Below are 21,825 nucleotides of genomic sequence, written 5' to 3' on the forward strand. Positions count from 1 at the left end.
AACCTGGAGTAGAAACCCGATCCGGACTGATCTGGGGGACGATTTCGATGGCTCATTTTACTATCAGCTTGGAAATTTCCTGTGCTGCTGCCTCCCTTTGCATGGGTGGAATGTGTGGGAGATATGGGGGAACCCACAATGGGGATAGAATATCTTCTGGATATGATTTGAAGCACCCAGCGGTCGACTGTTATGGACTCCCATACCGCTGGGTGCAAGGACAATCATCCCCAGACTGCCTCCAGAGTAGAGCAGTCAGGCAACCCCTCAGGGTTGCTGCCCAGGTCTATCCGAGAACGGTTCTCGAGACCTGAAGTTCCACAGACCCCCTCTGCCTCTGGACCAGCATTCCATTCCGTCTCCCTCTGCCTCTGGGGGAAGAAGAGCCCCGAGTGTCCCGGGAATACTGAGACTTCTGGAACCACATCTTCTTTTGCCCTCTCTGGTTCCGAGAAAAGGACCTTTGAGGGTTAAAGAAGTGGATTCCAAAGGCAGACAGTGTCTTCCCGTTCTTCTCACTCTGGACTAATCTCTCCTTGAAGGTCTTACCAAAGACTGTAGTCTCGTCATAAAGGGCATTGCCAAAATACGCCCTCAAGGGTTCGGAAAATTGACACAACCTGAGCCAGGCGTTACGCCTCATGGATATGCCGGACCCAGCCACCCTAGCCGCTCCTTCCGTTGCATGGGAGAGGAGTCGCATGGACGTATTAGATACTGCTTTTAGAGTGGCCTTTCCAGGAGAGAACGAAGCCTTGTCCTCCTGCGACATGGACTTGGGGAAAGACTCCTCCAGCTCCTTTACCAGGTAGCACTGGAGTCTAGTGACATGGGCCAAGCAAATTCAGCGCCCTGATTGAAAAGGTAGCTGAAGCATACACCCGCTTCCCTAGGCGGTCCATCATCCGTGATTCCCGGTCAGGAGGGTGGACTGAGGAACTCTCCTGAGCACGTTCCTTCTTAGTGGCTGCTGCTGCCACCATGGCGTCCATGGGGGAGCTCTTATTCCAGGATGGCCTGTCAATGAGGGGGCTTAAAATTTTACTGAGTTGCTTGGGGATAGGCTCCATGGTGTCCAGTTCCTTCCACGCCCACGAGGTGACCAAATCCACTAAATGATCCAGGGAGGGGACACCCAGGAAGTAGACAGGCCCGTGCCAAAAGCCTCCAGGAACACAGACTCATCAGAAGAGGGCTTGGGGGCAGACCAACCTCCCCGCTGGCGCAGGATCTCCATGATGTCGCCAAAGGAGACCTCCTCGGGAGGAGATCTTGGGGAACTCTCTCCATCATCTAAATCCATGTCCACGGTGAGGGACTCAAGGGAGTCCAAGTGCCTCCTCTTGCACGTACGCTTGTGAGGCACATCTCCAGTGGGGCTCTCTGGGGGGGCACTCGGAAGCCATTTGTTCCTCGGGGGGAACCGTGTGGGGATCTTCGAGCATGGTCTGTCCCTCTGCTAAGACAATGGGGACTGTAGACAGAGTAGAGGGGGGTCTGGGAGGAGTCAGAGGGGGCAGTCAGGGGTCTTGATCCAATGGAGAGGACCCTTTCTACCACATCGAACGCCGAAGGGGAGCGGACCTCCTGGGAAGCTAATAAGGAGGCCGGTCTCCCTGGGTCAGATGTGCGAATCAGAGCCAGACCCAAGGTGGACGGAGCTCCAAGAGAGGAGACCTGGTCCGACAAAGTCAGAGCCGATGGAAATGGTTCCACTCCCTTGGATCAGACACCCAACCTCTGGCTCCAAGAGTGGCTCAGATCTGAGCTGGTAGGATCCAAAATGCTCCAGGCAGCTGTCGGCATCGAGGAAGCAAGTAACGTCGGCACCAAGGCCAACCTCTGATCCAAGTACTCCGAACCAGAAGGTCGGATCAGAGAAGAAGAAGAAATGGGTTGAAAGAAAGGAAGTGAGCTCCCCCCTCCAGAGGGAGGGGGGCTGGCAAGACCCTCATCTGGATCTGTGTACGGATAAAGTGCCTCATCATCTTACCCAAATCCACATCCAATAAGGAGCGGGTTTGACTGTGACGAGGCCACAGACTCTGACCTGGCGGGTCAGGGAACAGAGGCTTGAGAGACTGGACGTGCTTTCTCTGGCTCCAGGGAGAACCTCGGAGATTGGAGCAGAGGGGAGTCATGGGTCTGAGGGGTTTTGCTAGGTGAAGAGAGGTCTGGGGACCTCTTCCTCTTCTCCCTTGTCTTCAACCCTCTCTCTCTTTCTCTACCTCTCTTCTGCTCCACTACCACAGGCTTAGAGGCAGGAGTTTGAGTCCCAGCCTGGGAAGGAGGAGAAGCTAGAGGAAGAGAGGAGGGGAAAGGCAGTCACAGCAGCCATTGTGACTGAAGCCGAAGACGAGGAAAGAGTCAGTAGAAGGAAGAAGACCTTTGAGGGCCAACTTGGCCTTCCTATCCTTTAAAGCGTGGGGGTTGAACCCCGCACAAATATTACAAGGCACACTAAGGTGGGCCACACCCAAGCACAGCACACACAAAGTGTGGCCATCCGCTGGGGAGAGCTTATGGCTACACTCTGTGTAGCACTTAAAGATAAGCTTTTCAGCCATACTAAAGGGAAAGAAAGCCTTAAAAAAGACAGGCAAATACTTTCCTAAAATTACTCACACATAAACCCACTCACCACACTAGACTAAAGAACAACATTGGGGGGTGGGGCACCACAGAACAAACTACTCTAACTTTTTACCTAACAACACTAACACTTGACGCCAAAGTGATGGGAGGGGAGAAGGGGTACCTAACCTGACGAAAAAGGTGAAAGTTTTTTTTACTTACAGAAAGTTAAACAACCCACTGCTAGCTGGAGCTCAGAAGACACGATGTATAGCAAATCGTGGCAAACGAGATCTGGGGATGGAAGGCAGTGGAGGTGTATTATGGGTAAGGGGAGGAGTCTGGAGCTGATGCTAGTAATAGTTGCCGACTTGGATCTGATACGGATCTGTATCCCACAGGTTGAAGACCAAATGAAGTAAACTACTTCAGATCATGTGGTTAATTTTAGGCCTAAGATGTCTGGTTGTATCACATTTGTTGGAAGAGACAGTAAGTCTAGAACTGGATCCAGAATCCATAAGATCAGGCCAAAGAAAGGGGAACCAAATTTGACAAGGCCAATAAGGAGTAATGAGGATGACTGCCCTCTTCAATTGAAATCCTTTCTGAAGAAATTTGGGGATTAATGGTACAGGGGAAAGGCTTAGAGGAGACTGGGGGGGGGCAATTGCTGAGGAGACCATCCGTTGGTGATTACCCTGGTGGGGGGACCAGGGCAAAGAACCTGCTGCACTTGTTATTGAGGAGAGATACAAAGTGGTTGCAGCAAGGTTGGCCCCACTGATGGAATATCTTTTCCGCCACTTTCATGTTGAGTGACCACTTGTGAGGGATTAGAATGGACCTGATTAACTTGTATGATATCATGCTGGATTTCCCCAGAATGTGCACCATCAGAAATCAATTGGTTGAGATTGCCCATTGTCACGCTCTCAAGGCCTCTCAATACAGGGGGTAAGACTTGTTTCCTCCTTGTTGTTGATGTACCAGACCACTGACATTTTATCCATCTGGATCACAATGGTCCCAGAAGAGAGTGCGTCTTGGAATGCCTGCAATGCTAGGAGGACAGCTGTCATTTCTAGGGCACTGATATGAGTATTGGCTGCTTCGGGTGACCATGTGCCTTGGACTGTTTTTCCCAAGAAGTGTCCCCCTACCCGAGCTGGGAAGCATGTGTGGTAACTATGGCCTTGGCCTGAGGGAAAGTGAAGGGGCAAACCTTGCATTATCAGATCGTAATGAATCCACCAACAGAGGTAATTTCTGCAAGCCTGAGTTATCTTGAATTGGGTTGATGTAGAATTGACCACTGAGTTGCTAGGGTCCACTGAAGAATTCTCATGTGGTAGCTTGCTAACAGAACCAAAAATATCACAGCAGACACATTGACCCCAAGACTTGAAGAATCAATTGAGCTGAAGGAGTGGAATTTTGAATGATCTTTCTGACTTGGAATCATATGGTTTGTACCCTTGGTGAGGGAAAGCAAAGGCAAGCTTGTCAAGTATACTGTGTTGTACAAAGTTCCAATAAACTCTAATATTCAAGTTGGTTCTAGGTGAGATTTGCTATTATTGATAGTAACTCCCAGGTGGGAGCAAAACTGCTTTGATCAGATGATGTTTGGTCAGAGCGGTTATGAGCCAGTTGTCCAAGTAAGGAAATAACCGGAATCCTTGCAATCTCGTTTGCTGCTACTACTGCCATGCACTTGGTGAACACCCTGGGGGCTGTAGTGAGACCACAAGACAAAGCTCTGAGTTGGTAATGACTGGATCCCAGTTGGAAGCATAAGTATCTCCTTGATCATCTGTTTTATATAGCATGCATCCTGAAGATCTACTGAGCACATCCAGTTGTCCTTGTGCAGGAGAGACAAAATGGACTGAACTGTGACCATACTGAACCTCATGTGCTGAAATGATGTGTTCAGATTGCTGAGATCCAAAATCTGTCTCCAGTCTCCTGTTTTCTTTGGCACTAAAAAGAATTCTGAGTAAGTTCTGGACTCTTTGTGGTCTGGTGGGACCTCCTGGATAACTTTTTTTAGCAGCTTTTTTATTTTTAGTGCTGCCGCCTTCCTTTGACTAGATGGAACATTAGGAACTTTGTTGACTCTTAAAGAAGGGGGAAAAGAAAAAGGGTATTACATAACCTCTAGAAATTATCTTCTGCACCCATGAATCTTTTATAATCTCTAGGCAGGCTGCCTGATGCAGGGATACAGGACCCCGGACTGCCTCCAAAGGTGGACAGTTAGGCTTCCTTTCAGGAGTGCTGGTAGGATCTGTAATTAAAAATCTCTAGACTTTTTGTTCTGTGGGTCTCCTCTGCCACGTGGGTGGTGCCTTCCATTAGTTCCACCAGGGGTAGAGGGGGGAACTCCATCTCCACGTGGATTATGGAAAGGACCCTGGGACTTTCTGAAACACATTTTTGACCCTCTCGCTGATTCCTAAAAAAAGATTCTTTGAGGAGTCAAAAAACATATGCCCACTGCAGACAGTGTCTTACCATCTTGCTCACACCTGGACAGTGCTTCTTTAACCTTGGGGCCAAATAAAGAACTTCCATCAAAGGGAGCACTGATGAAGGAAGACTTGAAAGGCTCTGTAAAATCACACAGGTGCATCAATCCAAGCATGCCTCCTAATGGAAATGCCTGAGTCCGCCACCCTTGAGGTACCCTTAGCAGCACGTGAGATCAGCCTCATGGACAAATTCAAAATGGACTGTAGGGTAGCCAACTGCAAGGCAATGGAGCACTCTGCCTCAAAGTAATGGGATTTCATGAGTTCTTTAATCAAATCCCTCTAAAGTCTGGTAAAGTGTGCCAAAGATTTCAGCGACTGAAGCACAAAGGTCACTGAAGAATATACATGCTTCCAGAATCTGTCCAGTGCCCTAGACTCCCTATTAGGGGATGAAAAGAGGAACTTTGTTCTGTAAGTTCTTTTTTGTGGCCACCGCTATGACCATGGCATCAACTGGTACTCCCTTGCTCGAAAATTCCCTATTCTAGGGTGGTGTCAGTATCCTGTCTGGTCTCGTGGAGATTGGCTCAGCACAGTCAGGTTCCTTCCACACCTGTTGAGAGATCAAATCAATGAGCTCATCAGTGGGCGGAGTCATCCAGGAGGTAGATGGGCCAGCCCCAAAGGCTTCCAGGAATACTGATTCCTCTTGGGAAGAGTTACTGGCTGACCAGCCACCCCTTTGCTTGAGGATCTCTAAAATGTCTCCAAATGAGATGTCATCAGGTGGTGATCTTGGAGACCCTTCTCCCTCATCAAAACTGGTGTCCTCAGTGGCAGACTCTTGAGGACAGTTTAAGTGCATCCTTTTGCACTTTCTCTTCCTAGGAAATTCATTTGGTAGGGTGTTCCAGAGAAGTATTGGAAGAAATCAATGCACCCTAAGGGGAATCCTGGAGACTTTGAGCTGGCTGTCCTTGCAGAGTAGGAAGTTGAGGCTCAAGACGCAAGGACAACTGGTTCTGGGAAGTGGGAGCCAAGGAAGGTGGATGTGTCCTTTCTTTTGCAGCACAGAAAACTCTCTCCACTACCTCAAAAGCAGAATGCCTCAGGAGGAATAAAACCAATGGCTATAAGAAGACATGCTTCCAAACCGCAGAGTCCTTCTGACCAGAAGGCAAATCACTCAAAGCAGAGATCAGAACCAAGCTGTCAAGAGCCGAGGCTCTCAGGGGCACAGACAGCTCCGAAAATATTTTCAGTCTACTCCAACACCTGGGATCCAGTGCTGACATTACAGCTCCGAGTGTCATCCAGATCCAATGTGCCCAGGGTCGCTTCACTCAGAGATGGTACCAGTGTAGACGATACAATAAACTTCAGATCTGATATGCACAGAGCTGGAATTCTCAGTTCCAAGTGCTCCAAAACCAAATGTCAGATCTGAGAAGGAGATAAAATAGGTGGGGTAGTACTTATGAAGGTCTCCGGATTCGGAGTATGAGCCAGGAAAACCCCCATTTGAATTTGCGTTGAGAGAAATTTCATCATTCCAGCCACATATATTTTGGTAAGACTTCTGGAGCATTAAGAAAACAAAGCAGTGGAGGAGGTCCTGGAGTGGTGGCATCCCTCCAGGAAAGGAGAGGGGAGACAGGAAGATGCAGATCTAGAGTGACAGGAGACCAGATCTGCGTTTCTTTGGATCTGATGGGGTCAGATCCTGTCTTAGATTTTGGATCGGAAGAAATCTGACCGGAAGGTTTGGTCTTTGGATCTTACGATTTAGATATTTTAGAACGCGGCTCAGAGCAGAAGAGCCTGACTGGTCTGATGGCTGCCTTTTTATCTCCTTTCTTAGGGGTTTCAGCTCCAGTTGCTGTATCAGAGGATGACAATGGCATTAATCCTCTTAATATCAATTTATTTTTCCAGCCAATAAGGGCTCTTGGATTAAAGCCCGTACATACGTCACATGCACAGTTTAAATGGGCCAGGCCTAAGCAATAAACACACAACTTGTATGCATCTGACAAAGGGATCTTATGGCCACAGGCCTTACATTTTTAAAACCCAAAGGTTTTTCCAACATTGCTATGTAAATAGCAGCTAAGGAAAGAGAAGCATTTTTTTTTAAACTTTAAATAAGTTTTGAAGGAAATACCGACAATGGTAAATCAATAAAACTATTTAAAAGGTAGAAGAAATAAGAAAAATACCAACAATGGTATTTAGGGAAAAATACATTCAAAAGTGTAACAAGTGCAAGAAAGAAAAAGGTTATAATAAGAATATAGCAAGTTATAAAGTATACATTTTAGTATTACTTATAAAACACTAGCTAGACTCGAGAGCTAACAGCAACCAATGTTTGAATGTGAAAGCGTCAAATGAGATCGGAGGTATGGCAGGGGACTAGTGCATTATGGGTAAGACAGAAGCTCAAGAGCTTTCAGTGTTCTATGAGCTGTAAAAAGCAGCTGGGTCGGATCCGAACCAAACAGCTGGGGAATAAATGAAAATGACAACTTCAACTCCACTATTTCCAACTGATATTCTTTGAGAATATTCCTACATCATCAAGTCAGTAAGTTTTGCTACAGCAAAATAATTACACGATAGCTTCACTACTGTTCATTCCTTTACCTTTATAGACCTCTTAAGTTTGTTTTCCTCTTTTACATCTATTTGTGCTTTATTGTTTTCTGCTCCATCATTTTTTTCAGAGTTCGGATGATTTCCACAGTCTTTTGTTCCAGTATCATTTTCAACCAGAGATGATGGCATTGTTGGTTCATTCAGGCTTTTCTCTGCTGATTTAACTGTGGCACCTAGTAAGAGACAAATAACAAAGCGAAGACTTTTCAGAAGTTAATGAAATAAATAACATGCTTACTATAAAAACTCACTGTGTGAATGCATATCAGTTTCCTTTATTTATTGGAATTAAAAAAGTGCAAATGTTTATGAGCTTATAATAACTGTAGATGTCTGAGTATGTTCACTGTTAACGTAATGATATTTAAGTCTTAAGTCAGCTGACAGGTCTTCAGTGGCTGAACCTTCATAGCTTAATACTTTTTCCCTACAAGCCAGGAGGAAGCCTTCTTTTTGGACAACACAATGTCACAGATATAAAAGGGATGTCCGTGTTTGCCATCTTTAGTTTGTTTTTTTGCCATGGTACATTCCTCCTGTGGAGAGGTCTGAAATCAGAGCACTTAGTGATGTAGAGATGTGATTAGGATCTCCATGGTTAACCTCAACCAGATGATCTGCAAAGGCTGCCTCTCAAAACATAAGTCGACCCTGAGAAAGGTAACTGTATGGTGAGGGTACTATAGAGGGACAGTAGACAGAAGAGTTGCTAGGATATCTATCCCAACACAAGCTGAAAGGAATGGAAACAAAGGTGAGGTGAGAGGGAAATGGTACTGTCAACAGTGAACGCAATCGAGCACCTACAGCTATGGCAAGTTACTACACAACTGCATTATATTCATCATACATTTCACTGTTGCAGTAATGATACTTGGAAAGATTCCTAAGGCATTTGATTAGTGGGTGGCTGGCCCTGGGCAGACTTGGTCTGCAGGAGATCCTATAGGATTTTCTTTGGCAAACCCCATCCTTACTCTAGAGGTGATGTCTAGGGTATGGTGCTTGGTGAAGATGCAGAAAGATAATCATGTTGTTGCATCCAAGAAAGCCTGAGTGTTGCCCTCTCCCAGCAATGCAGTGGTGGTTATGTTGCCTTAGGGATGCAAGCTCTAACCTGACCTGGTACAGTCTTGTCACAAAAAGTGTAAATACAGTTTATAAGCCATTTTCAAACTGTCTGCATAGAAACACATTTCCTCTCCTTCCCATTTGCAAAGGGAAGGAACAGCTGTTCAGATTATCTAACTTCTCTGGTTGCAGCCAAGTAATATCTCAGCTGTCCATGCATACCAAATGAGTGCAAAATCTTCTTCTCTTGTTCTGCACAGCTTAAAAAAAACAGGCATCTGGACAGTCTAATTCAAGAATAGCTCTATTAAAACTTTATGCAAAAAGGTAGGGTTAGTACACATGTTGACCCTGTCCTTATGGAGGTCAAGGAATGGCTCTTCAAACATTAAGGCTTGCAATTCCAGAATTCTGAATGACTGTAAGCTGGGCACTTTTATCTAGTCATCCAGTGATGCTAAACAACTCTAGCAAGGGTGGAATATGCACATACCAAGTTAAATGCACAAAATGTGCAGCACAGCAGTATTTGGCAAAAAGCTGTTCACATCTCATACGTTAGAAATGATACTCCTCTTCAAATAGGGTCATCAGGGATCTTTACATGGACACCTCTCTCTTTTGCGACCATCATGTTTCCACCACAGTCAGGAAATCCTCCTATATGGTCCAGTTTAGTTCCAAGGGAATATCTTCAAGATGTAAAAAAGTCATCCTACTTATGTACCTTTCCCTTATCAGATCCATCATAGATTAAAAACCCTCCCTTTGGTATGTATAAATGCAAACATATTGCTCAACGGGAAAGGCCAAAAAAGATTTATAACCAAGAAAATTAAAGGCCTTGGATCTTTCAGCTATCTCAATAAATCAGTATGACTCTTGCACTCCATAGCCTACAGGCTGCTCCAAAGCAACCTGTGCCTTGCTTTGCGAGTCATGAAATATCCAGTTCTATTTGAGCTCCTATTTCTTCACAAACCCAGTGGCTCTACAAACACCAACAAACGGGATCTAAATCTACACTAATAAATAAACAAGACAAGCTGGATGGATAGGTTCCTAACTCGGTGTATTAACATCCAATGGAATACGTTACCACTACAGGTCACAGCACTAATTTGATTACAATTAAGGTTAGTCTATGATTTGAATGAGTAAACAAGTTTACACCAGGATTAATATGTACAGCCCTGCTTGATTTGGAAGGTGAGCACCATTAAGTGCATGAAAACGAAGGAAAGAACTTAAGTGTATCTGCTTAAAGGTGCACATGGCTAGACGTATTACAGTCACTTTCTTAGTGATGTTCCTATGTTTTAGCAGAACTTACTGCCACTAATAAACCTGGGTTCCATGTCAAAAAGTTCATCAGAGTGGAAGCAGATCACTCAAAGGGAAGCAAGGTAAGCTTTTCTAAAACATAGTTAACGTCTCATGATGGAATTATCCTTTTTCTATGAGATCTCAAATGCAAAACTGCCTTAGAAAACTGACATACTGGCAATAAGGGGTAGAGAGGGAGGTCACAAGGCAGACAAGCTGAAATGGACAGAACATGTGCCTTTCAAAGAGGACTTCCAGGATGGCTGCACACTGAGTAACAGCTCGATTCTAGCTCTCCCAGTGTGAAAAAAGAAACTCAACAGAGAAGGCCAGTATACTTTTGTGTTTATGGGTAAATTTCAATAACTGGCTAGAAAATGCACTGCCTGGATGCCAGTAAGAAATACAGAGCACCTGGAAAAAAATCAGCTACAAAAAGTGAGGAAAAAACACTGACTGGGGAAAGTTCTGCAGCTGTTCAGCAAAAAGCAGTGCAACCTCCACACATGACTTTCAGTAACCTACACAAAGATATAAGACAACTGCACACAAAACTGGTTAAAATAAATGAAACACTAATGGAGTAAATCAACACAAACAAACAAGAAAAGGCTGGAAAAAAATAAAAGAAACTTTAACAGATATTCATATGAGGTGATAAAGCTGCAAAAATCAGAGGTGGAAATGAAGAAAAGGCTGGATGAATATGAGACTGCTCAGGAAGAGATGTTTTAAAAAATAATAGAATTAGAAGACAGAGCACATAGGGAAAACCTGCAATTTTCAGCTATACTAAAGAAGCTAGAAGGAACAGACTGCATTAATTTTATGAAAGCACAAATAAGCAACTGGACTGGTATTCCACAGCAGAAAGTTTATGCTTCAAACTTGGCTATGAGAAAGCAACCTATTCCTTTAATAGCAAATATGCATCCATCAGAAGGAGTTGGTTCTGACAAAACTGTGGCAGTAGGACAAAATACTGAAAGTGGTAAAGATGCATCCATCAGAAGGAGCTGATTCTGACAAAACTGAGGCAGAAGGACAAAATACTGAAAGTGGGAGATAGAATGATTACTCATTGTACACCAGACAGAAGAGAAATAATTTAATTCCACTATTCAGAGAATGTCGAAAAGCAGGTCTTCAAGGTATTCTTCCCTGGAGGGACAAAATAATTCTTTGGTGAAGTACATGCTAAGGAGGAAATACAAAAGTTTGTCCAACAAAAAGTGAGCTGTGAAACAGAAGGACATCCTGATTCTTGCTCTTCTGGTAGTAAAGGCCAGAGAGAAAATGTACCCTTGAAACCTTTTCCAGTGTTTCAATGGAAAACGTTGGGAGAGAATTAAGGGAGCATGAGAGCTGACTATAAGAATCAAGAGTATGTTGAAAATGAAGCAGAGAGAGGCTTTGGGAGATGGAGATGAATAGTAATAAAACCAGTAACTTAATGTGGGATTACAATGCAATAATTATATTTGTGAAATATTTAAGAACAAGAAAATATGGAAATATTGGACTTTTTCAGAATTTGCTGGACTTGTGAGGGTATATGCCCTACTGTTCAGAAAATGCTTTGGGGAGGGGAAGACTGGGGAGAAAGTTAACTGTAAGCAAAACAAAAATGAAGTTATGTCTTATCATAACGTTCCATCTGTATTGTCCATCTTCACTAATCCTTGACTTTGGGCACAGTTCTGAGCCTCGAAACTGACTCGGCCAGTATTCCAGCTTGCTCCTTCCAAAACATTCGAGCTAAGCTGTACCCATAATGCTCCTCCACAAATTACCTCAGATCAAGTTTGCAAACAATAAGAGACAAACAAGAATAACAGATCAGAGGCCTTATCCAAGACTTTATACTGAAAGCCAATTTTGGAGAGATTCGATCCACCAAGACTTCTGAGGGCAAGGGAGAAGAAGAGAGGGAATGTCGAGGATTAGGGAAGATCGACAAAACAGATGGAACGTTATGGTAAGGCATAATTTCTTTATCGGATGTCATTCTTCACGTAATCCTTGACTGTGAGTCAGAGTCCCAAGCTACCTGAATCTTGAGAGGTCTCATGGAAGAATATACCTGAGCACCACTGAGCCGAATGATGCATGTCCCCTAGAGATTTGTAATGCGTAACAAAGGTATGAGGAGATGCCCATGTTTCCGCAGCACAAATATCATCTAAAAAAGCTCTGGCATGAAAAATTGCAGATGCTGCTACTGCTCTAGCTGAATGTGTTCTAACAGGACCTGGTGGGTGGAGTCCTTTCCTGTTGTAAACAAAGGTGATAGTCTCCTAGCCATTTAGCCAGAGAAACTTTAGATACTAGGCATCCTAAATTGGCTGAAGAAAAGGAAAGAAATAGCTGGTCAAATTGTTTTGATTTTCTTTGCTCTATGAAGATAAAAATGCAATTACCTGTGTGCATCTAGCATGCGCAGATAGTACTCCCCTTTATTGGAAAAACTGGGAAAGAAAAATGGGAGTTGTATAGTCTGATTGAAATTTGCCTCAGAAATAAGCTTTGGTAAGAAGGAGGGGTTAGTTCGGAGGGAGACCCAATCCGTATGAAACATAAGGTAAGGGTTTTTTTGCAGGATAATGCCTGTATTCCAGATATTCTTCCGGCAGAAGTAATAGCTACCAAAAATAAGGCTGTTCAAAGTCACAAGTTGCTGAAGGTTAAAAGGGTTGACAAACAAGTGACTGAAGTACCAAATTCAAATCCCATGGTGCAGAGGATTCCCTGAATGGAGGTCTGAGCACTAAGGTCACTTTCAAGAAGGCTTTGCAAAGTTTATGTGACATAAGGGACAAGCTGTTTAAACCAACATGAAAGTTAGATATCGCAGCAAGGTGCATATGAATAGTGGAGGCTGATGCATTTGTCTCAAACAGTAAAGCCAAAAAGTTTAGAACTTTATCAACAGGCACTGAACATGGGTTAAGATTATAGTTTAGTGACCATTTAGTAAACTTTAGCCACTTGTTATGGTATAGTTTTCTTGTAGAAGGTTTGTGGTGGGCCAGAATGATGCGTTAGACTGGGGAGGTGAGAAAGGGATGTCTGGTGATCATGGGAAATGGAAAAGCCACGCAGTGAGCTTGAGATGCTGCAGATTTGGATGAACCAGTCTGGCCGGGTGGGACAATAGGTCTGGAGCTGGGTCCAGTATCCAGGGTTTCCGAAGTAGATGAGGCCAAAGGAAGGGAAAACTGATCTGCCGAGGCCAGAATGGGGTGATGAGGATTATCCTGTTCTTCAACCTGTTGGCTTTCTTTAGAAACTGATATATTAGGGGAAGCAGAGGGAAGGAGTACAACAGACCGGGGGGGGGGGCTATCATGGAGGAGAGCATCTCTGGGTGACTCCCCCGGTGGGGGGATAAGGTCAAAGTAACTGCTGCACTTGCTGTTCAGAGGGGAGACGAAGAGGTCACAGCAAGGTTGGCCCTAAAATGAATATCTTTTCCGCCACTACTGGATTAAGAGACCACTTATGAGGCATGAGGATGGATCTGCTCAGCTTGTCTAGAAAGCAGTCAAAAGAAATCACTCATTGCCAAACTCTGAGCGTTTCTCAACAAAGTGAGTTAGACCTGGGTCCCCCTTGCTTGTTGATGTACCAGTCTTCAGACATATTGTCTATATGAATTGCAATCGTTCCGAAGGGGAGTATGTCTTCAAATGCCTGCAACGCTAAGAGCAATGCCCTCATCTCTAGAACACTGATATGCAAACTGGTTTCCAGCTGAGACCAAGTGCCTTGGACTGTCTTTCCCAGATAATGCTCCCCCCACATGGGACACGTCCATGGTCACTTACGGCTTGAAGTTGAGGAGGGACAAAGGGACAGCCCGACAACATTTCAATGGAGTGAAGTCACCAACTAAGGTCTTCCTTGCATCAAGTGGTGATCACAATCAAATGGGACATTGGTTGATTCAATTAAGTGCCATTGGGAGGCCAGAAGCCATTGAAGAATTCGCATGTGATATCTGGCCAGGGGGACTAGAGTGGCAGAGGCTGCCATTGAACCTAGAGTCTGTAGAATGAATTTCACTGTTAGTTTCTTACTGAGAATGGTCTGTCTGACTTGTGATCTGATCCTCAGAAGTCTTTCTAGGGGAAAAGATGAAATGCCAGTGACTGTCAAGCATGGTACCAATGAATTCCAGATGTTGGGAAGGTTTTAAATGGGATTTTTTGCAGTTTATAGTGATTCCTAAGACAGAGCAAAGGTGAAGAGTATAATCTTGTGCCATTACAAGTTGACGCCTGGTGCAACTAGTAAGGAGCCAGTCATCTAGATATGGAAGCACCAGGACTCCTAGCAGTCTGAGGTGAGCTGCAACCACTGCTATGCAACCACTGCTATACACCTGGTGAACACCCTGGGGGCTGTGGTGAGACCAAGGGGCAGGGTCCTGAACCAATAATGACTGGCTCCCAGCTGGAAGTGCAGGTAACGTCTGGACTGCTTGTCCACTTTATGTGGTAATACACATCCTGAAGATCTACTGAGCACATCCAATCATCTTTTTCCAAAAACGGAAGTATAGACTGAACTGAGACCATCCGGAATTTGGTCTGCTGAACAGATTTGTTCAACTGACTGAGATCCAAAATTGGTCTCCAAGCCCCCATTTTCTTTGGCACTAAAGAATCTCAAGTAAAACCCAGATCCTCTCTGGTCTGGTGAGACTGCTTGGATGACTCTCGTCTAGCAGTTTTTGAATTTCTAAGACTGTTGCATCCCTGTGACTGGGTAGAACATCCAGGATTATTTTTAGTCTTTTTTGGTTCTTCTAAGAAGGGGATGCTGTAACTTCTGGTTATAATCTTCTGCACCCATTTGTCGCTTGTTATCCTTAGCCAGGCAGATTAGTGCAGGGATAATTGTCCCCTGACTGTCTCCAGAGGAAGGCAACTGGGCTTCCTTTCTGGAGCACAGATAGGAAGTTACCAGGGAAAGAATCCCTGGAACCTTGATTCTGCAGGCCATTTCTGCCTCTTGAGTGGTGTCTTCTGTTATTACTTCCCCCTCTCCCCTGGGGAAAGTCATTGCCACATGAGTCCTGAAAGGTCCTTGGTACTTTTTCAACCATAGCCTCCCATTTCTCTGGTTCCTGGAATAAGGCTGCTGAGGAGTGGAAAAATGTAAACCCACAGCAGAAAGGGTTTTCCCATCTTTCTCACATCTGGCTAGAGAGTTTTTAACCTTGGGACCAAATAGGGAAGTTCTGTCAAACAGAGCACTGACAAAAGAAGACAAATGGCTGCGTGAAATCACATAAGCCCATCCAGGCACATCTCCTGATCGCTACATCTGAACCTGATGCACTTGCCATCCCTTTGGCAGCACGAGCAATTAGCCACATGGATGAGTTGGAGATGGATTCTAGGGTGGCGAGCTGAGAAGGCACTCTGTCCCTTTCCTCTTCAGCTACCACAAAAGTATTTGACAGCACTTTAATCAGATCTTGTTGAAGCCTCATAAAATGTGCCTTGTAGTTCAAGGACCTGAGAGTGAAAGCTGATGAAGCATATACATGCTTCCCAAATCTATCCATTGTCCTAGACTCTTTGTTAGGAGGATGAATACTAGGACTTTCGTCGGCAAGTTCCTTCTTGGTGGTGCTGCCACCACCATGGTGTCCACAGGAATTACTTTGGCCCAGTGTTGTTGATCCTGAGGGCCAGAGAGAATACAGTCAGGTCTCCTTGAGATCAGCTTGATAGAGTCAGGCAAATTCCAAGCCCACTGAGAGATCAGCTTAATAATATAGTCAGCGGATGGAGAGATTCCAGAGGTAGAGGGCTGGGCACAAAAAGCCTCTAGGTATACTGATTCCTCTGAAGAAGGTTGGAGGGTAGTCCAGCCAGCCCTCTGTTTAAAGGATTTCTAGGATGTCCCCGAAGGAAACATCTTCAGGGAGTGACTTAGAGGAACCTTCCCCCTCATCCAAATCGGTATCTTCTGTGAAGGACTCTTCAGGGGAGTCCAAGTGCTTCCTCTTGTACTTTCTCTTTGAAGGTACTGCTTCAATGGAGTGTTCCGGATAGGTATCCGAAGATGACAAAACCAATGTGGTTTGATCCTAAGACTTTTGTGCCCTCTGTCCCATGGAGACTGGAGGAAGCTCAGGTCAAGGGGATGGACAAGAGGTTTGGACTGGCAGGGACGGCATATACTGTTTGTTCGCCATGGACAAAGCCCTCTCCATGGCCTAGAAGGCAGCACCCCCCCCGTACAGGGATGGGAGCCCGGAACTGAAATAGACTCCTTTGGAACCGTGGTCCCACCCTGCACTAAGGAAGCCGCCTCCGAAGCATAAGCTATAGTCGAGCTTACATATGGAGATGCATCAAGGGGCATGCATGGCTCTGAAACGATCAAAGTCGAACCCCACCCCTCGGTACAGGGAACATAGCCTTGACTCAGGGAGGTCTTCAGGTCTGAGAGACCTGAAGAACTCAGGGTAGCTATCGGTGCTGGAAAAAAAGGCTCTGACTGGCACCAAAGCAGTCAAAGCCTGGAGAGTCAGTACCAAGGGCTCTGAAAACTCATGTGGAGTCAAAGGAGGAATAATCAGTGGTGTGGAAGATGGTAAGGTTCCAAAGCTAACATTGCTAGGAACCCAGGAAGGGGGTAATCCCCTCGCCATAAGAAGCTGTTCCACCAGTCTCATAATGTCAGATTTGGACAAACTCTTGGTGGATTGAACTGAGGAAGCTGATGGAGATTTTGGTGGATGTGTCTCTAAAAAAGGACTGGGAGGACAGTCCATAAAACGATCCACTGTGGGAGAATATCTGGTACGTGGTACCAGTATGAGTGAAGGATCCTTCAGTTCTGGACACTTGGCTGGAACCTACGAAATATCTTTACTTGGTGTTGGCACTGATGGTTTTGGTGCCAAAGAAGTCGATGCAGAAACAGGCACTGCTGGCACCGAGGACTGAACATTTTGGCCCACCATTTCCAAAGAAGCTTTCGGCACCCATAGAGACTTGGCAATTTTAGTTAGTGGTTCCGATGAAGGTGTTGGAACAGACTGATTTCTTTTCTTAGGTTCTGGCAAAGAGGAAGGAGATGATGAACTGGCTTCAGTTTTTGGATTAGATAAGGCCTAGTTAAAGTCCGAGTTAAGCAAACCTTTCAAAACTAGCTTACTTTTACATTCAAAGTCCTGTGGCTAAGGTCGTGACAGCACAGTCCACTTGTAGATGGACTACATCAAGACAATATATACAAAGTGTGTGTCCATCTGAATTTTGCACCTTCCTGTCGCATTTTTGACACCTCTTGATCCCAGACGTGCCTTTGGAGGGTTTGTCGGCCATTACAAAAAAGACAAGGGCCACAATACACACAGTCACAGCAACAAGTGAGAGAGAGGAAAGGGCTTTTTTTTTTAAACTAAGTAAAGGCAAGCAGGGAGAAAATACCAGCTAAGGTATTTAAGAATACCTGAAGGTAAAGGGAGAAAAGTACCAATGATGGTACTTGAGAAGAACTACCTAACGGTAGATAAAAGAAAAAACACACAAGCTACACTATCTAAGGGAAGAGCGTGTGCTACAGATATACAAGATAAAAGTCAGAAAGAAGCAATTAAAAGAGTTTAACTTACAGTTTACTTAAACAATAGCTTTTGCACAAGAGCTGAGAGAGAATGTGTGGCATTATGAAGCGGCAAACAAGATCTGAGGTAATTTGGAGAGAAGCATTATGGGTAGAGCTTAGCTCAAGAGTTTTGGAAGGTGCAAGCTGGAATAAAGGCCAAGTCGATTCCAAGGCTCAGAACCAAGCCCACAGTCAAGGATTACATGAAGACTGACATTAGATATTTTTATTTATTTTATTTTTTTTATTTCTTAATACTTCTACTTTTGTGATGTATGGTTTTCTTTGTATGCTATAAAGTACAGTTTTTTCATATTATTTTTAAGTGTAATGGGGATGGTAAATAAGTGCTGCTGTTCTTTTTTTCCTTTCTTTCTCCCTTCTCTCTTCTTGTTCAGTGTGATGGCCTCTCTTTATCCCATGCCAGTAATCAAGGAGCCCCAATCCTCACCACCGACACTGTGAGAGGAGGTCACTAAGAGCAGGAATGGATTTACACAGTATTTTCAAATTCAACTCTCTGCATCAAACATAATTTCCCCCAAGAGCACACAGGAAACACACTTAACTGGGACTGGACACACCGTCTCTCCAGATCCCAAACAAGACCCACCTTCAAGCACTGTGTCCCAATTTTAAGTATCTGACACACACACACACACACACACACACACACACACACACACATACACACACACACACACACCCCTGAGAAAGGCTGACACAGATTCACCAGCTGTGTCCCCCCTCTCCAAATTACAGGGTAGCTGCCACCAACCAAATACTCTAAGGCTCTTACATGGGGTAACCAATTACACTGTGTCAAATTAATACTGATATGAATTGTAGGGTGTGACCAAAGCAGCAACGCTTTTCAGAGTGGCCACAGTGACACTGAAATAAGCACAAGTACTCTCAAGATATTAAAAGTATTCATTAAAATGCCACAATGAAAAGGTATAAAATATTTAAAAATGGATAATAACAGAAAACAAGAAAATACTTCATATTTAGTTACAGTAGACATCAGAGTTTTTCAGTCACAGGAAATATAAAATAACACAGTCTGGTTCTCTTGTCTCCATGGAAAGAATCTGATAATGAGAAACTGGCTGTCTGGTTCTCAAAGGGAAATTGTTTACAGTCTGGTGAACAGTGATTGGCTGGGGGAAAAAGAGAAACTGGCTAGGAGATAATACTGTCTGAAAGCATTTAGGGTTTTTTCCACCTGGGAGAGCCATAAAGATCACACAAAACCAGTTAGCACTTAGTAGAAGCACAAGCTACACCATGCGTCTTAACATAGATAATGTTTCTTTTAGGTTAACTCAAGTCGAAGAGTGACTGTCAGTTTGGGACATTTGTTCCTGAGTGCCTGTCAGTTTGGGACATTTGTTCCTATCAGGAGGGTAAAACTTCAATACTTGAAAATGTACATAGTCTTCAGTGCTAGTATTAAATTGGTAGATTTTAAGGGGGGGTATTTTTTGAGGGTTTCAATAAAACAAAAAAGTTTTTAAGATATGACACAGGCTCAAACGGATATGACAAGAAATAACTTCATAAAAAGTTCAACCCGCTAAATAGTGTATGCATGTAACGCAAAAAGCTGTAAATAGTCACTTTATTAAAAAGGTATTGTACATAAAACGTGGGAATTCTAACTTTTTAATACAATGATGCTTTCTGTAGTGTCTTTAAATGTCATGGTCTCTCAGATAAATAGAAAAAAAGAAATAATAATAAACTTTATTAAAAAATGTAGAATGCAAATAGATATGCTACAGGAGAGACACTTGGAAAGAAATGAACATGTGAATTTAATAAAAAACATTTTCAGAATGGTTATTCAGCAGAATATCTGGGACAAAGTAAAGGAAGAGTACTTGTATCTATTGCAACAGGTGCTCCAATAGTAATAGAAAAGGATAAAAAAGATAATTCAGATTTGTAGTGCTAAGGGGCTACTGGCAAGAGAGGAGAATTATACTGGCATGTATTTCTATTCCATCTAAAACAGCAATAATGGAGCTTAAGAAAATTCTGGGAGAAATAATCAGTTTTCAGCAAGGAATATTACTTATAGATGCAGACTGGAATTTGATTTGCAACAGTGAAGATGTGTCTGGGGGGTCCAGACCAGATGAGAAAGTAGAACAAAGGATGGCAGATTTTTGAAGAAATTCATGAAAATATTTGTCATGGAAAATGTGAATTCAGTAATGGGAGTCTGGAGTGAATTTATATATTATTTCCCATGAAATAAAAACTGGGCTAGGCTAGATAGAAATTACATTTCAGAGGAACATGTGCATTTAATTGAAGATCTTGACATGAACCCAATAACTGTTTCAAATCATGCAGCAATAATAACTAAAATAAAAACACAGAGTTGTTGTTGTTGTTGTGTCTTTCGGCTTTTCCTGGTTAGGGGTCGCCACAGTGGAACTCCGGTCCGCTAATGATTGGTAGTTGATTTTTACGTGTCGAGTTACCAGCCCTGATGCACAACCTTCAACGAAGGTACGCCCATTCATGCATGTCTCCACGCAGAAGACGCTCTAGCTGAGAATCGAACTGGACAGCGTCCGACTGTGAGGCAAAAATAAGACACTCGGGCTTTCCCCAACTATCTTGTTGAAAAGAGAGAAATTTAAGGAATGGAGTGGAGTTTATTCAGGAGCTACTCAAGAGGATGGAAATTACTTCTGAAAATATATCTAGGTAGTGCGATAAAATTAAGGTGGAGTTTAAAATAGGGTGGAAATAAAAGAATTTAGATGGACTGACAAATGTTAAAGTATTGCAGAATAGAGGGAATCTCACAGAACAAGAACAGGATCAACTGCAGAATGCTAAGCAAAAAATAAGAGATTACATCTCGATAATATATATGAGTTTAGAAAGACTGCTGTTAAGCAACTGTTTTTTGGTAACACTACAGCACAGAAACTTTAGCACAATGACTCAGGCAACAGAAAGCAGAAGGGCTGTCGCCAAGCGTAGGGAGCCTATAACAACAAAAGTAACAAGAGATCCTACAGAGGTATTAGAAATATTTCGGAAATTCTATGAAAGTCTGTATAAAGCAGAGAAACATGGAAATCAAGAAAAGATACAAATGGAAATGTTTATGGAAGAATTAAATATGCCAAAGTATTTAATAATGGTTAGGACAGGAGGAGATGAAATAAAAATTGTGATATATACAACCAATCTACAGGAAAGTCTCCAGAAACAGATGGTACTTATGTGGAAGTTTGGAATCCAGGGGGGGAAACTGATAAAGATCTGGAAGGTTTTGTTTAACAGTATTTTAAGAGGAGAGGAAGTACCAACATCCTGGAAGAAAGCAGTGGCAGCTGTAATACCTTAAGAGGGTAAAGATCCATCAGACCCAGTTTCATACAGACCCATATCAGTATTAAACAAAATTATAAAGTACTTGGTTTCATCAAGGCCAAATAATGCCTACTAAACCTGGTGGACTTCTTTGAGAAGGTCACCAAAGCAATGCATGAGGGTAAAATAGTTCACACTGCCTACCTTGACCTGGCCAAAGCATTTGACATAATACCCCCACTCCGGCATTGTTGATGAACTCAAATTAGGTACACATCCGTATGTCACCCGGTGGATAGCCAACTGGCTCACAAACAGGACCCAGGAAGTTAGAATTGGGGAGTCCACCTCTACAAACATGCCAGTCACACGTGGAGTCCCTCAGGGATCAGTCCTTGGACCACTCCTTTTTGACATTTACTTCTCAGAAGTCAAGGCCAATGTCAGTGGTCTCTGGCTGACTAAATTTGCACATAACTGCAAATTAGGAGTGGTCATTGAATCTCACACTGACACAAATGTTCTCCAACAGGGGCTGACACAGACTAACAACTGATGTCAGAACCATGGACTAAAACTAATTGCCAATAAATGCATAATAGTATCCTTTGGGAAGTCATCCATCCTTGGTAACTATCATATTGACAGCACACCCCTTACAACTGACCCAGTAGTCAGGGACGTAGGGACACACACAGATGGTAATCTAGTCTTTGTTTATCATTTGTTTACAATGATGAGG

At 43.6% G+C, this 21,825-nt stretch overlaps 1 protein-coding gene across 2 annotated transcripts in view; it reads right to left on the minus strand.

The window, feature by feature from the left end:
• Nucleotides 1-21,825, minus strand: part of OTUD3 (OTU deubiquitinase 3) — a 753,927-nt gene that overhangs the window by 90,131 nt on the left and 641,971 nt on the right. For both annotated transcript variants that reach the window (XM_044061797.1, XM_044061796.1), the window contains one exon: nucleotides 7,701-7,885. In XM_044061797.1, the coding sequence (XP_043917732.1) occupies nucleotides 7,701-7,885 (185 nt within the window). The remainder of the gene's footprint in view (nucleotides 1-7,700; nucleotides 7,886-21,825) is intronic.

This window comes from Protopterus annectens, chromosome 2.part0 (assembly GCF_019279795.1).
Source record: "Protopterus annectens isolate FY-2018-M chromosome 2.part0, PAN1.0, whole genome shotgun sequence".
NCBI classification, from domain to species: Eukaryota; Metazoa; Chordata; order Ceratodontiformes; family Protopteridae; genus Protopterus; species Protopterus annectens.